The following is a 16,696-nucleotide window of genomic DNA, read 5'->3' on the forward strand; positions in this document are numbered from 1 at the left end:
ATTAGTGTCTAGGTAGGGCTAATACTTATGCAAATGACAAAAAAGCAATAAAACTGTCCTGCAATAAAACTGTCCTAACCCATTAAAATCTGTGAAATGTTCTTGACGGACAGTGAACATGTATTCAACATCCAATGAATAACATGAAAAAAAGCACTCCAGACTACTTAGAGTGTACATAGCACGCAAACAGCCATGCGCACAGTGGTGGAAAAAGTACCCAACTGTCATTCTTGAGTAAAAGTAAAAATATCTTAACAGAAAATGACTCAAGTGAAAGTCACCCAGTAAATTACATACATGAGTAAAAGTTGAAAAGTATTTGGTTTTAAATGTACTTAAGTATCAAAAGTAAATGAAATTGCTAAAATATACTTAAGTATAAAAAGTACAAGTATAAATCATTTTACATTCCGTATACTAAGCAAACCAGACGGCACGATTTTCTTGTTTTTAAAATGTATGGAGAGCCAGGGGCGCACTCCAACACTCAGACATAATTTACAAACAAAGCATTTGTGTTTAATGAGTCTACCAGATCAGAGGCAGTAGGAATGACCAGGGATGTTCTCTTGATATAAGTGCGTGACTTGCAAAAAAAAAAAACTGTCCTACTAAGCATTCGAATTGATACCCCAAAAACGACTTAAGTAGTAATTTAAAGTATTTTTACTTAAGTACTTTACACCACTGCACGCACACATGCACACAAACACGTGTCACACGTCGCGTCGCACCCATTTTCACATGTAGCTGGATTATAGGAGCAAAACAGAGAAATGATGACGTGACATGTAAATCAAGGTCCATAATGTAGTTGTTCTGATATCTTGATTCTATTTGTGCAAACCAACAATATAAACTGTTTTTCCATAACAACCAGCTTCCCTCAGTGTGGCTACCACAAACCATCATGCAGAGTAGACCCTCTCTCACCATGGCAACAGGTGTTTACATTACATCTCCCATATAGTATCCCGCATCACTGACATGTATGCAAGAGGAAAGTATGATGGTCTAGTCAGATAAAGTCAAATCGTATTGGTCACATACGCAGAATACAACAGGTATTCTATATACACTATATACCGTGAAATGCTTACTTACAAGCCCATTCCAAACAATGCAGACTTAAAAAGTAAGACAAATATTTGCTAAATAAAAAAGGAAAAATAGTAACACAATAAAATAATAATAACGAGACTATATACACTATATATACAAAAGTATGTGGACACCCCTTCAAAGTAATGGATTCAGCGATTTCAGCCACACCCGTTGCTGACAGGTGAATAAAATCCAGCACACCGCCATGCAATCTCCATAGACAAACATTGGCAGTAGAACGGCGTACCAGTACCTAGTCAATGTGCAGGGGTACAAGGTAGTTGAGGTAATTGAGGTAATACAATATCTACATGTAGGTAAGGATAAAAGTGACTAGGCAATCAGGATAGATAATAAAGAGTAGCAGCAGCGCATGTGAAGATTGTGAAACTGTCTGTGTGTGAGTGTGTGTGACGTTTATATGCATGTGTGTGTGAGCGTATGTAGTGTGTGTATCTGTGTGTGTGTGTTGGAGTGTCAGTATGTGTGAGTGTGCATAGAGCCAGTGCAAAAAATAAAGATACAAAAATGAAGAATAAAGGGGGTCAATATAAATTGTTTGGGTGGCCATTTTATGAACTGTTCAGCAGTCTTATAGCTTGTGGGTAGATGTTCAGGAGCCTTTTGGTCACAGAATTGGCACTCCAGGATCGCTTGCCATGCGGTAGCAGAGAGAACATTCTATGCCTTGGTTGGATGGAGTCTTTGACACCGCCTGGTATAGACGTCCTGGATGGCAGGGAATTTGACCCCAGTACATGTACTGGGCCGTACACACTACTGTCTGTAGCACCTTGCGTTCGGATGGCGAGCAGTTGCCGTACCAGGCCGTGACGCAGCCAGTCAAGATGTTCTCAATGGTGCAGCTGTTGAACTTCTTGAGGATCTGAGGGACCATGCCAAACCTTTACAGCCTCCTTACTGGGAAGAGGCGTCGTCGTGCCCTCTTCACGACTGTGCTTTTGTGTTTGGACCATGATAGGTCCTTAGTGATGCGGACACTGAGGAACTTAAAGCTCTCGTCCTGCTCCACTACAGCCCCGTCCATGTAAATGTACAGCCCCGGCCATGTAAATGAGAGCATAAACAGCAGTGGTACAGTTATACTTCCTACTGTACTGAAACTGTCACTTACTGATAAACGCAACAGCTTGCGACCGTCTTGTCAGTGTGTACTAAGCCGGATGCAATGGAATTCACTTCATGTGTATATACTGTATTCTAGTCAAGTCTTACCCTATGTAACTACTGCTGTACACACCTTTTCTATTCATACACTGCCCATAATGTCTATACACACCATCATATACATTCATATTCCGGACTCTGACATTGCACATTTCGCTACACCCGCAATAACATCTGCAAAATATGTGTACGTGACCAATAAAATTTGATTCGAATTAGGACTACTGGAAAGCTGTTGGCCACCCAAACAGAGTTTCCACTGTGAGCTCCTGGAAACACACTCCATAAATCCAATCATTAATTGATTGATGAGGAAGTGTTGGGTAATCTGAGCTATCTATATGTGTGTAGGTGATACAGTATAGCCTGCACCTTTAAAGTCCAAAGGTCACATTTATTACTGACTTGACTTGTTTGGTTTTGTACACATGGTTAGTGTTCAGGGACTTGAGAGTCGTTGAAAGAGAGAAAGAGAGGGGGGGGGGGGGGGGGGGGCTGTGGATGTCTTTGAGGCATGAAGTGCCTATTGCCTGGCAACTAGCTTAGACATAGTGTAAATCAAGCAGTACCGAGGACAAAACAATCAAATTCTTGGCACAGTGGGGGAAACGCTGTACACTGCATGATTCCCTTAATCTGATTTGAACCAAATTGTGTTTTAGGATGATTATAACTAGGTTATAAAGTGTAACAGTGGGGTTACATCCACACATTAAGACCTTCAAACGTATCCCTAAATTATAATACAACCATGTATCCTGAGTGCACATGCACAAAACAGGAAGGAACATACAGTATGTATTGCTACAGACTCATTCACATTTCAGTAGGTTCACCTTACTTACTCCGAATGCTGCCCCCTGCCGGCCAGGTCGCCTCTCTGCACCAATGATTACAGTTCAGCACAGTCTGTTATAAAATACATCTCTCTCGATTGAGTAGGCCAAAATGTCTGTCACCAAATCAGTTCAGGGGTTACATTTCTTTCCATTATAAAATATGAAAACTATATGGAGCTTCCAGTAGCGTATGTAAATTATGCATATAGTGGCAGTTTACAGTTGAGTCATTTAGCACACTTATCCAGAACGACTAACCGGAGCAATCATGTCGAAGTGCCTTGCTCAAGGACACCAACAGATTGTTCACCTATTCGGCTCGGGGATTGGAACCAGCGCCCATACGGTTACTGGTCCAACGCTCTAGGCTACATGCTGCTACCTATAGTAAAATAAATTACCTTACATAATAAAAACAGTACACATTGAAATTCACCAAACTTATTTATAGGTCAATTCCGCAACGTTTCTTATCAAGAGCCATTCTTGGTAAACCTTAATAAAATTCCACAACATACCTGATGGGTTGAATAAAAATAACATAATCAAGTTGGCCTGCATCTCTATCCATACACGTATTTCCCTGTACGTTTTCTGGATTACAACTCAAGCGCAAGACAGACCTTGTTTTCTCTTCATCAGTATTAACGGTTTGCCTTACCTTTTGCGGTCCATTGAACAATTCACTTTCTTCTGTCGAAGTCCGACTCATGTCTTGAACCAGGGTTAGGTCCTTTACGAGTGGTAAAACGTTGGGATGAATAATTCCTGTCTAGAAACGCGCGAAACTGCATCCGCGTTTCTCGGTCGTGCTGTCCATCGAGTTGACGGATAGATGGCGGAGGATCCGAGAAATTGGCGATCTTAAAGACGGTTATAACTTCTGAGAAACTTTTTCGGCTCCGCTTCAGGCGGGCAACAGGAGTCCATCCGTGCAGTCCTAATGCCAGCAGGTTTTACGTGGGTGCTTATTATGGCCATGGAAAAGTGCATGTACAGGTAACTAACGTATTTATTCAATTAAAATACAGGCCTACAACAATGACATCTCTTGTACTGCAGACAAAATCAAAGCAACATTTATTAGGCATGATTGTACAGTTGATAGATTCCACAGGCAGCCCACAAACAAACAGTTGCTTTACAAGGAGGTTCTTTAGCATCTTAAGTTTTTACAATTTAAAATACATTACCCAATTCTGCTTCCGCCCTTAGGCCATTCGTGACACTGCGGCGTTCTAAAGGGACTGCGGCGTTCTAAAGGGACTGCGGCGTTCTAAAGGGACTGCGGCGTTCTAAAGGGACTGCGGCGTTCTAAAGGGACTGCGGCGTTCTAAAGGGACTGCGCCGTTCTAAAGGGACTGCGCCGTTCTAAAGGGACTGCGCCGTTCTAAAGGGACTGCGCCGTTCTAGAGGGACTGCAAATGTGGAGATATCCCACTTTATTGCAAGTTGGAATAACATCTAAGTGAGTACCAGCACCATTCTCATTCCATCTAAGTGAGTATTCAGCCAGTAAATATATTGGAACTAGGCCACCCTGTGTGTCTGTGTCCAGTCAACTACTCACTTCACCATGGTGGATTGGGTGACCGGCCTTTCTGAGATACAGACTAGAACTGTTGAGAAACATTGGCCTAGGATGTCATTCAGTCACTTCTCCTTTAACCCAGGGTTTGGTCACCGGGCCCTGCTCCTTCTTGACTGTGGGTATATCTGGCTGGCAGGTGTCATTAAACCGCTCTCTGGCCTTCTCCCAGTTCCTCTGGGTCTTGTTCTTGCTCAGAGACCCAGCCTCGTCCACCGACACAGTAGCTCCCGCCCCAAGACCTGACTGTGACTTCCGGATCTTCAGCTGGATCTATATGGGAAAACCAGAATAGTGGGGAAAATCTGATCAGATGTGTGAGCAAAGTGGGAAAGAACTGGGATGAAACCAGACAAATTAACTGGAGGAAATTGGTCTGAGGTTTGGTCAATTTAAATATAGCCATTTATGAATTCCTAGTTAAATTAGGAAAAATCCCTTCTCTGAAAGCAGGAAAATCCTAATAGAAAGGGAAAATGTTAAGATTACCGGGTCTTTCATTCCGGCTCCATCTTTGCCCAGGCCTTCTCCTTTCTTCCAGCCCATCTTCTCCAGCATCTTCCTTCCCTTGTTGACTTCACTGATCTCACTGGACCAGGAGGGAAACAGGGGCACATTGCAACGAGTCAACCTCATAACTAGTAATTACCACATCCTGGTCTTTCTACTTACACACACATTATGTGCACACACACACACACACACACACACACACACACACACACACACACACACACACACACACACTTGCCATCAACTGAACCAATCAGATTACCACGTACACGTGTACGGAGGCGGGTGCGTCGTCACGTTGGAAGGCTCCCTCGCTGCCCACGGTCTGACGACGAGACTCGGCCCTGTCAACATACCTGGGGTTCCTAAGGGCTTTGGTCTCCTCATACTCAGTGCTCTGTTGGGACAGAGGGAGACACTTACTAAACAGTTATATACACACACACAGTAATATCATTCTAACTGCTGTTAGTGACAAGGAAAGAAGGTTAATAAGCTATGGGACTGCTCAGTCTCTTGCAACGTACATGTCAACAAGATGTGAGACGAGCAAAAACAGAACAGTTTAATTGGATGAAAACCTCTGTCAGATAACATCTTTGTACTGTATATGCAGAGAAGGCAGGGCAGGATCTGATTGGCAAGGACATTTTCAACAAAGGATTACCAATGGGAATTATTCATCACTGATTAACATAACAGCAGAAGGCGACAACAGATGAAGTTGTAGTGGTGGTGAATGAACCAGTCACTTACCTTCAGGCCATATTTGACCTTCATCTGTTTCAGTTCTTTCTGTCTGAGCAGCTCCTTGTCCTCTTTGGTTGGAGCCGGACCTGAGGAACGACACACCCGGAAAGTTATAAACTGGGCTGTAGCATTAGTTACGCTAATAATCATGCTGTGTGGGGCATGGGTGGCTAGGTGTGTGAACATCGCATCAGGCTTATACAGACAACATACAGAGATGGATGCAACACATTTATTTACGCAAATTCATCAGCTGTGTTCTGCACCTGTCTGTACCGGCTGGTTTCTCTGGTGTTTGCCGAGGTGAGCCATGACCTGTCCAGGTTCACAGCCGTCACAGGTGTCTGTCCCAGAGTGGATGTGGAAGGACAGAACAGTCTCTCCCATCTTCACTTCATCCCCATGGGTCAGAGGGCAAGGGTCACACTTAGCTTTGGGCTGAGGGCAGTGAAAACAATACTGTTACTACCTCAATTTCGAACCAAGGTGTGTGTGTGTGTGTGTGTGTCTGACCCACCTGTAGGATTCGGTTGCCATTGAGGACAGTTCCATTCTGGCTTCCCTGGTCCACTAGCATGTAGCACTGTTGGTCCTGGTCAAAGTACACCTCTGCGTGAAACTGGGATTGACATTTTTTTTTTTAAGTTGACACCTACTCATTCCAGGATTTTTCTTTATTTTTACTATTTTCTACATTGTAGAATAATAGTGAAGACATCAAAACAATGAAATAAGACATGGAATCTTGTAGTAACCAAAAAAGTGTTAAAAAAAAGATTATTCAAAGTGGCCACCCTTTGCCTTGACAGCTTTGCACACTTGGCATTCTCTCAACCCACTTCATGAGGAAGTCACCTGGAATGCATTTCAATTAACAGGTATGCCTTGTTAAAAGTACATTTGTGGAATTTCTTTCCTTCTCAACACGTTTGAGCCAATCAGTTGTGTTGTGACAAGGTAGGGTTGGTATACAGAAGATAGCCCTATTTGGCAAAAGACCAAGCTCATATTAATGGCAAGAACAGCTCAAATAAGCAAAGTGAAATGACAGTCCATCATTACTTTTAGACATGAAGGTCAGTCAATGCAGAACATTTCAAGAACTTTGAAAGTTTCTTCAAGTATAGTCGCAAAAACCATCAAGTGCCATGAAACTGGCTCTCATCAGGACCGCCACAGGAAAGAAAGACCCAGAGTTACCTCTGCTGCAGAGGATAAATTCATTAGAGTTACCTGTACCTCAGATTACAGTCCAAATAAATGCTTCAGTGTTCAAGTAACAGACATCTCAACATCAACTGTTCAGAGGAGACTGCGTGAATCAGGCCTTCATGGTCAAATTGCTGCAAAGAAACCACTACTAAAGGATACGATTTGCATGGGCAAAGAAACTTGAACAATGAACATTAGACCGGTGGTAATCTGTCCTTTGGTCTGATGAGTCTAAATCTGAGATTTTTGGTAGGTGAACGGATGATCTCTGCATGCGTGATTCCCACCGTGAAGCATGGAGGTGTGATGGTGCTTTGTTGGTGACATGGTTGGTGACTTATTTAGAATTCAAGGCACACTTAACTAGCATGGCTACCACAACATTCTGCAGCGATATGGCATCCCATCTGGTTTGCGCTTAGTGGGACTACCATTTGTTTTTCAACAGGACAATGACCCAAAACATACCCCTAGGCGGTGTAAGGGCTATTTGACCAAGGAGAGTGCTGTATCAGATGACCTGGCCTCCACAATCGTGTGGCGCAGCATTCGAAGGCACTGCATCTCAGTGCTAGAGGCGTCACTACAGAACCTGGTTTGAACCCAAGCTGTATCACAAACGGCTGTGATCTGGAGTCCCCTAGGGCGGCGCACAATTGGCCCAGGGTCGTCCGGGTTAGGGAAGGGTTTGGCCTGGGTAGGCCGTCATTGTAAAATAAGAATTTGTTCTTAACTGACGTGCCTAGTTAAATAAAATACATTATATATTGTTTTAATCCCTTTGGGTTGAGTTGGACCGCAGAGTGAAGGAAAAGCAGCCAACAAGTGCTCAGCATATGGGAACTCCTTCGAGACTATTTGAAAAGCATTCCTCATGAAGCTGGTTGAGAGAATGCCAAGAGTGTGCAAAGGATGGCTACTTTGAAGAATCTCAAATATAAAATATATTTAGATTTGATTAACACTTTTCTGGTTACTACATGATTCCATATGTATTATTTCAAAGTTGATGTCTTCACTACTTTTCTACAATGTAGAAAAACCCTGGAATGAGTAGGTGTCCAAACCTTTGACTGGTACTATATATAGAACCCATTAATACCATTCACATCTAATTTGAAGCCCTGCAGATTTCCTGTAATGCATGTAGCAGAATCAAACAAATCAATGAAATATGTTGCCATACCTTACTGACTCCCATTTCAGATAATCTGATGGCATGGTTCATATCCTTTTCCCTGAAAATATAGAATTATGTTAAAACTGTACTGCAAAATGCCACAGGTAGTTTCAACTTCAATTTCAGAAGTGTTGATCTGAGCTCTCATCTCCCCCTTGTGATGAAATTGATGAACTGACCACTATGGACCCATTCAATCAAAAGAATTGGGAAAATCCCAACTAGTTTTGTTTGCCTCCTCTTCTCCGTCCTCGCCTCTTTTTGAAAAAGGTCAAAGGATAACCGAGGAGCGGAGGAAACTCTGAAAAAAATGAGACTCCTTCTCCACTCGCGGGTCATCAGACAAATGACGTTTACAGTGGTGGAATCTGAAACTAAATGTGTAAAGTGATAAAAACTCTTAGATTAAAGGATAAGTGGCATATCGTTTTTCAATGTGTGCATGCTTTTCTACCTCGAGAGAACACCTATTTCAAAGTGGGTGTGACGTATTTCAAAACACTATCCTCTGTTAAAGTAGGTAATCGAGAAGCAGATCAGACTCCATCGTTCGCCTACTAACGAATTGACACTCTCCTCGACCACTTAACAGTTTCTGTGTCACGGAGGAGAGAAGACGGAGGAGTTGAGGAGAGGACAGACTTTTTCCCAATTGAGAATCTCCCAGAGACTGTAGTGCTGTACTGACCTGCCAATGGTGGCTGGAGAGTCAGCTGTGATGATGAAGAGTGTTCCTGTCTGTAACACAGGAGATCTGACCACTGTCACCCTCACACAGGGCGGCCACACCTCCTCAGCAACTAGGGACAGAACGTGCACACAATATCACATACCCATGACAATTAAACTGAGCAAGATTTTAACTACAGGTAACATTGAGGAAGACCGATGAACAAATATCAGGTGGCGTAAGACTTTTAACACAAAGTGAAAGCTAGTGAGAAAAAGTTGACAGACTGAATAACTCTAAACGGTGTCCCTCCTCACCTTCCTGACTCTCCATCTCTGACTCTGAGCTGTCTTTGGTAGGAGGACGGGGGGAAGAGGAGGAGGAAGAGGTAGACTTCCATTCTCCCTCCGACTCTGTGATCTCCCCCTCTTCAGGCTCGCTGTTCCCACGCAAGCCATCACGCCCCGACGCAGCTGCCTCCTCCTTGCTGCCCCGTCTGTCCGACTTAGCTTTCTTCCTCCTTGAGCTGCTCGCATCATCAGAGCGCGACCAGTCATTCCTCTTCTTCCTCTTCAGCGAGCGTTCGGCGCTCTTCGCCCGGCGAGTCTTTGAAGAGCTTTTCTTCTGTGGAGGAGTGTCTGGAGTGACAGACCGCCCCCTCTGCCTGCGCGAGGCCACTCTCCTCTTGGGGATTCGCCGCTCGATCCACTCCTCAAACTCGAGCTCCTTTACAAGGCACCGTGAGCATACATGCAACCAATCAGAAGGGAGGATTCACCTGAAGCATCTCCAGAGAACTAAATTGGTGGACACGGGACACAAGAGGCTTTCTAGGAATTTGGACAGTGGGCTCCGCATCGGAACCTCCCTGCATTGTTTAGGGATAATTTTTGGATATATGGGTCTCCATTTTCAAAGACAGTAGGCCTATACTGCATTCACAGTCAATTCATTGACTCAAGCTGCAACACAATGAAAGTGATCCTCAAAAACATCCTCTTGACCAGACCAAGCAGCCACATCCCTGAGCTCTGAAACATGCCCTTTCGTTGCACTAGAGCGGTGTAGCTATACATCATGTCTGCATGGGGTCTTTCTGCTGTTAAAGAACAGTTTGATGTGAGGAGTGTAAAAAGTGTATCTCTACGAGAAACTGAGTTCCAGAAATAGGAAATCTTCCATGTTAGTCAGTGAGTTAATCACGTCTTCTACCTACGACCAGAGGAATAGCATTCAGTCAACTAAATGGCAGCGAGCAATAGCTAAAACTCTGTACCTGACGAAAATGTAGTAGACTGCAGGATAAATAACCAAGGCTATAGCTACAGAAATTCTAAAACCACTCCTGCAAATATTTGAAAACTGTGACCACATAGATCAGAGTTGAAATTAATCTTAAAGAAGTCCATTACAATCACTAAACTTCTGAAGGTGAGATGCCTCAGGAGCCTCATGTCTCAGGCCAGCCAATGAGCACAAATCAAAAACAGTAGGGATAACAGGTCAGTTTTACACAACAATGAGAAATATGTAGCTAGTTAAAACAATTACCCCTTAATCATTAATCATTATTTAAAAGGAACATAAATCCAGAATTTGCTGTAATTCTCCTGTAGTGCTTCTGCTTTATCTCCAGAATAGTCACCTACCTTATCATCCTGACGAGAGGCTTTCTCTGGAACTTTCTTCCACCTCCTGCCTTTCTTGTCCAGGCTCCTTTTCTCCTGGCTGGTCTCTGAGACAGGCTGTACAGTAGGAACCTCTATCCTGGAGTGGAACTGGTACTTGCCACTCTCTGCATCGTGGTAGTAGTACATCCCCGTGTTGTTATCATAGTACAACTGACTGGCCTAGGTGAGGGAGAAAGTGACGCAATTAAAAAGACTGTTACATAATGACATAGTAATGGCGTGTGTGGTTTAGTACCGAGTCGTAGTAGAAGCCAGTGCTGTGGTCGTAGTACATCCCGGTGGTCTCATCAAACACAAAGCCAGTCTGTGTCATGGCCTGCTCAGCTGTGGCTCTCAGCATGTCAGCTATAGAGCCTGCATCCACCTCTTGCTGGAACAAACACAAGTAAAGAAAGTAAAGTTCCCAACCCGTTTTTGCACTGTCATCAACCTAGAACCTTTATTTCTTGTGCCCCACCAAATAGATTGTGGTCCTGTATTAGGGAAATGAGTGCTTTAAATAAAGATTATTTTTGGAAGACAAGAGACCTCACTGTCCTGTGAAGGGACGGTATCCAAACTCACCTCTGGTTGAGCAGCAGCAATACCACCCTCTACAGACACCTCTGTAACCGTCGCTGTGCCTGTCATTGTATCTGTAATCATATGTGTAGCGGTGTCATTGGTTGATTCTGCAGCTGTCATCTCTGAGGCATCAGTGGCTTCCTGCCCCTCTGCTATCACAATTCCCTCGGTGTCTGTTGCCACACCATCACCGTGGTAGTAGCCTCCTCCATAGTAGTAGTTGTAATAATCTGGAAATCACACAGACACGGGTCAACGTATCTGTATATGTGAGTGGAGCAACATAAAAACCAACTAAATCATTCACAAACTGCTGGTCCTGGGAAATAATCATGTGTTCATTTTACAACCATCCAAACACAATATGATTGCTCACCAGTTTCTGACCAGGTATATTCTGCTGTCTGTGTCTCAGCTTCAGCTTTGTCTTTCGCCTTCGCCTTCCGTTCATGAATCTCTGTACTCAGCCTGCTGACCTATTGTATCAAATCACGGGCAAGAAGAAAAAACGATAAGCGTCACTTGTAAATTCGCTTATTTGTGCATTTCAGAGACTTGTTCAATGATGGCAAGATTGTTCTTAGCAGCTAGCCTACCTGTTTCCTCAAGTCTTCATTGTAGCCTTCTGTGTTCTTCTGAAGCCTCTCAGACTTGCTCAGTTGTTTCTGTAATGTGGTCAGTTGTTTCTGTAATGTGGTCAGTTCTTTTCTGCAGTTTTTCAGTTGTTTCTGTAGCGACTCTACTTTCTGGCGAAGCTCAGCCACCTCAGACTCCGACCCATCCTCTCCTCCACTCGCCTCCTCTCCATTTGTCGCCATACTCCCAGCTGGAATTGACACACAGGGCCACAACATGTAAAGTGAATGTTGAAGAAAAATAAATAAAAGTAATTTGAATTGACCTGACCATGCGCAAAACCATGTACGTTAGGTGTGAGCGCCACACAGACCCAGGGTGTAGGGTACGTTTACCTATAAGCCACACAAAATCTAAGTTTAGACATTTCTATAATATAGTGCCCTAATTTTTGTAAGAGAAGTGGAGAAAAAATGAAAGATGAATCTCTCGTGAATTTTTATGACTTTACTTACAAAATGTTTTAATAAGATATTTAAATATTTGATAAAACAAGTGAAAAGTCCAGACTGGGCTTAATGGGTACCGAGTGTATCCTTTAAGCCCAGCGGGGGTTCTAAATAAGCCCACCTCTAAAATAATCCATTTGAATTATATCAATCACACCTAAAGTTCTTAAAAATAAACAGATCCATACTATTCATCATGAAAGTAGCACTCATAACAGGGGTGTGTCCAATAGTATCCACAGAGATCAAATATGGACTTAGGCTTTTGTTCTTGCCAACCAATACAGACAGACCTGATTCAACTAATCAACTTATTATAGACTTCAATCAAGACATGATTAGTTGAATCAGGTGTGCTATTGCTTGGTTAGAACACAACCCTGCACCCACACTGGCCCTCTGTCGATAAGAAGCAATGCTCAAAAGACCATAACACACACACAACGTTCAATAAATTATCTGAAAGCTGAATTACATTTGCTGTACTGCTATTCATGTTAATGAGTCCCAACTTGTCTTCCTTAAGCCTATCTGAAGACAGTTTCAAATCTCCCTCTCTACTGTGCATTACAAAATGTAGAGGTGGTGAACAAAAAAAAATGGAAATCACCTGGATGAATGAAGGACAACAATATGACAATGCCCCCACCCAAAAGTGCATGAGTGGTCGCCCAATAGTCATCTTCTTGTTCCTCATTTGATTGCATTTTTTGTCGACCACTTGTAGGTCTTCTATCCCTGATATCCCTCAACCCTGGCCATCTTCTTCTCTCTCTGCATCAATGACTACCTGTCCACTCAAAACATCTTGAAAAGTATACAGAAGTTTCTAATTGTTTCTAATCTTGGTAAAGGCACCATGGCTAGCTGCATAACTGTAGTTTTGAATCAACAAATCTGAGCAAAAAAACATTTATACTGAACAAAAATATAAACGCAACATGTAAAGTGTTGATCCCATGTTTCATGAGCTGAATTTATAATGTCAAATCCTGCATGTTTTTTTTTTTTCAAAAGTCTCATGGAATGTAGGTTTACATTGAACACAAACAAATTGAGAGAACATTGGCCACAAATGTCTCAAGTTGAGGGAGTGTGCAATTGGCATGCTGACTGCAGGAATGTCCATCAGAGCTGTTGCCAGAGAATTTAATGTTAATTTATTTGGCAGTACATCCAACTGGCCTCACAAACGCAGACCATGTGTAACCACGCCAGCTCAGGACAGCCACATCCGGCTTCTTCACCTGTGGGATCGTCTGAGACCAGCCACCTGGACAGCTGATGAAACTGAGGTGCATTTCTGTTTGTAACAAAGCCCCTTTGTGGGGGAAAAACTAATTCTAATTGGCTAGGCCTGGCTCCCCAGTGGGTGGGCCTACACCCTCCCAGGCCCACCCATGTCTGTGCCCCTACCCAGTCATGTGAAATATATAAATTAAATTGACTAATTTCTTTATATGTACTGTATCTCAGTAAAACTGTTGAAATTGTTGCATGTTGTGTGTATATTTTTGTTCAGTATATTTATGCTCATGTTCATTGAATATTAGGGATATCTACACACTATCTCCATGTGTTTCAATGCCACATGGGCTTAATAGGAGCATACTGGGTTTAATTGGAACAACAGTGATTTATGGTGAAAAATAATGACTAGCAAAGTCTACTCATTAAATATTTAGAAAACCAATGGTTTGGGGTATAAATATACACCATAGACTACAATATTATGCAACGTTAGTATTGATCATCTTGAACAATATTTATTTATTGTAATTTACATTCTTTATTCACAAAAATGGCATCTATGTATAACAAAGTAAGGTTAATTTCACAGTAAAATGAGGCAAAATGCATTAAATTATGTGAATGGCCAAAATCTATGATCTTGTAGATCACCAAGTTAGGTTGCTACTGTGTGAATGTGACATGCAGGCACAACTGACAGCATAAATTATTTGTATTTGTAAATAGCAAATAATGCACAGAAAATATGCTATCATGTGCATATACCAGCACACGAATCTCTTAATTTGACATAAAATATGATTACTTATCTGAGAAAGTACAAAAATATCTGGAAAATGTGTTAATCCAATGGTCGCCTCAACAACGTTTTTTTGCAACTTTGAAATTGGCCACTAGTGGGAATTTACACATAACTGTCAATAACTTAATAATAAAACATGAGATTGGTTTAGAATAAAAAAAAACTTATGGATATTTGTATTTTTTATTTAAATGGATGTGGTTTTACTATAATAGGTATGTTTACTCTAATCATTACGCCGATTCTGTTGCAACATGTTTTGAAACTGTTGAAACTGTTGTTGAAACTGTACTCCAAACGGAAACGCAAACAAGTGTTTCTATTCGACAAACTCAAGTAGGTCCCTCCCCGTTTCGTTTATAACGTTTGCTTCCGTTTGGTTCTTAAACGTTAAACGGTTTCCGTAATAAATATATACGTATGCATTTTGAAAAGCCTATTTAATTAATTGTTTCATGTATATATTTCGTCTCAAATGTCCAAGGACGAACCAAATGGATAACCAGTAGAGTACAGTTTAAATTAGTGTTTGCGCCTTCATTCATTGATATGGTTAAACTGCCTAACGTTAGTTAGCTAGCTAGCTGTAAGGTCTTACCGATTCGTTTGTATTCCTCGCTTGGACGCTCGCCCTCGTTTCTCTCCGCCGAGAATATCAACCTGAAAGTTGAACATAAACATCTTGTAACCACCCTGCATTGCTGACACATCCGACCACATGTTTTGTTGATAATAAAGAGAGTTACAATTGGTACAGTTGATGTGTTTACAATCCACTTCGACCATGGCCTCTATTTTTTCTACATATTACGTCACTCTTTCTTCTTCTACGGTACAACATCACACCGTTGGCAGAGGGCGCCACCTGTGGTTTGGAATTAGAATAGGCTAAATATTTGGAAATAACTGATTGTTTCTGGTTGAATAAAAATACACAGGTATCTCAGAGGTTTGTGCTATAAAAAAATTCTAATAAAAACTGATACTATCGATTATCAATCAAAACGTTCTGTTAGACCTCACACTCAATGTCAACAAAACAAAGGAGATGATCGTGGACTTCAGGAAACAGCAGAGGGAGCAGCCTCCTATCCACATTGACGGGACAGTAGTGGAGAAGGTGGAAAGTTTTAAGTTCCTCGGCGTACACATCACGGACAAACTGAAATGGTCCACACAGACAGCGTGGTGAAGAACCTCAGGAGGCTGAAGAAATTCAGCTTGTCACCAAAAACACTCACAAGCTTTTACAGATGCACAATCGAGAGCATCCTGTCGGGCTGTATCACCGCCTGGAATGGCAACTGCTCCGCCCACAACCGTAAGGCTCTCCAGAGGGTAGTGAGGTCTGCACAACGCATCACCGGGAGCAAACTACCTGCCCTACAGGACACCTACAGCACCCGATGTCACAGGAAGGCCAAAAAGATCATCAAGGACAACAACCACCTGAGCCACTGCCTGTTCACCCCGCTATCATCCAGAAGGCGAGGTCAGTACAGGTGCATCAAAGCAGGGACCGAGAGACTGAAAAACAGCTTTTATCTCAAGGCCATCAGACTGTTAAACAGCCATCACTAACATTGAGTGGCTGCTGCCAACACACTGACTCAAATCTCTAGCCACTTTAATAATTAAAAATAGGATGTAATAAATAAATCACTAGCCACTTAAACAATGCCACTTTAATTAATGATTACATACCCTACATTACTCACCTCATATGTATATACTGTACTCAATACCATCTACTGCATCTTGCCTATGCCGTTCGGCCATCGCTCATTCATATATTTATGTACCTATTCTTATTCATTACTTTACACTTGTGCCTATAAGGTAGTTGTGAAATTGTTAGATTACTTGTTAGATATTACTGCAGGGTCGGAACTAGAAGCACAAGCATTTCGCTATACTTGCATTAACATCTGCTAACCATGTGTATGTGACCAAAAACATTTGATTTAGACTTAATTTGATTTAGACTGTAGAAATGTAAATACTCACTGCACTCAATGTACTTTTAATAAATACTTCCACATACAAACCAGCAGGGGTCATCACAAGTATTGATGTTGAGGTTATGATCAAATTTTGTGCAAAACTCTGCCAAGCTTTGTTTTCCAGCTTTTAACCGTTCCAAATCCAAGCATTAAGAAATACAACTGTTAAATGTTGTCTCCGGAGTGAAGTCGAACAACTTCAACAAATCCCACAAATGAAAAACAGGTGAGAAACTCCATTAACAGTGACATT

The 16,696-nt window shown here is 42.1% G+C and overlaps 1 protein-coding gene across 2 annotated transcripts; it reads right to left on the reverse strand.

Annotated features, from left to right (window-relative positions):
• Positions 1-4,183: 4,183 nt before the first annotated feature.
• Positions 4,184-15,270, reverse strand: LOC129863811 (angiogenic factor with G patch and FHA domains 1-like). Of its 2 annotated transcripts, XM_055936088.1 has the most exons (16): positions 15,187-15,270; positions 15,039-15,100; positions 11,899-12,128; positions 11,679-11,778; positions 11,303-11,532; positions 10,974-11,108; positions 10,697-10,897; positions 9,365-9,773; positions 9,066-9,177; positions 8,384-8,435; positions 6,503-6,604; positions 6,252-6,423; positions 5,992-6,071; positions 5,505-5,632; positions 5,212-5,311; positions 4,184-4,995 (listed from the first exon to the last, which is right to left on the reverse strand). In XM_055936088.1, exons 3-16 carry the CDS (start codon positions 12,118-12,120, stop codon positions 4,780-4,782), a joined length of 2,259 nt encoding a protein of 752 aa, XP_055792063.1. In that variant the 5' UTR covers positions 12,121-12,128; positions 15,039-15,100; positions 15,187-15,270; the 3' UTR covers positions 4,184-4,779. The 2 variants fall into 2 exon arrangements, with proteins under 2 accessions (XP_055792063.1, XP_055792062.1); XM_055936087.1 differs by having other exon boundaries at positions 15,039-15,253.
• Positions 15,271-16,696: the final 1,426 nt, after the last annotated feature.

Source organism: Salvelinus fontinalis, chromosome 10 (genome assembly GCF_029448725.1).
Source record: "Salvelinus fontinalis isolate EN_2023a chromosome 10, ASM2944872v1, whole genome shotgun sequence".
Classification (NCBI taxonomy): Eukaryota; Metazoa; Chordata; class Actinopteri; order Salmoniformes; family Salmonidae; genus Salvelinus; species Salvelinus fontinalis.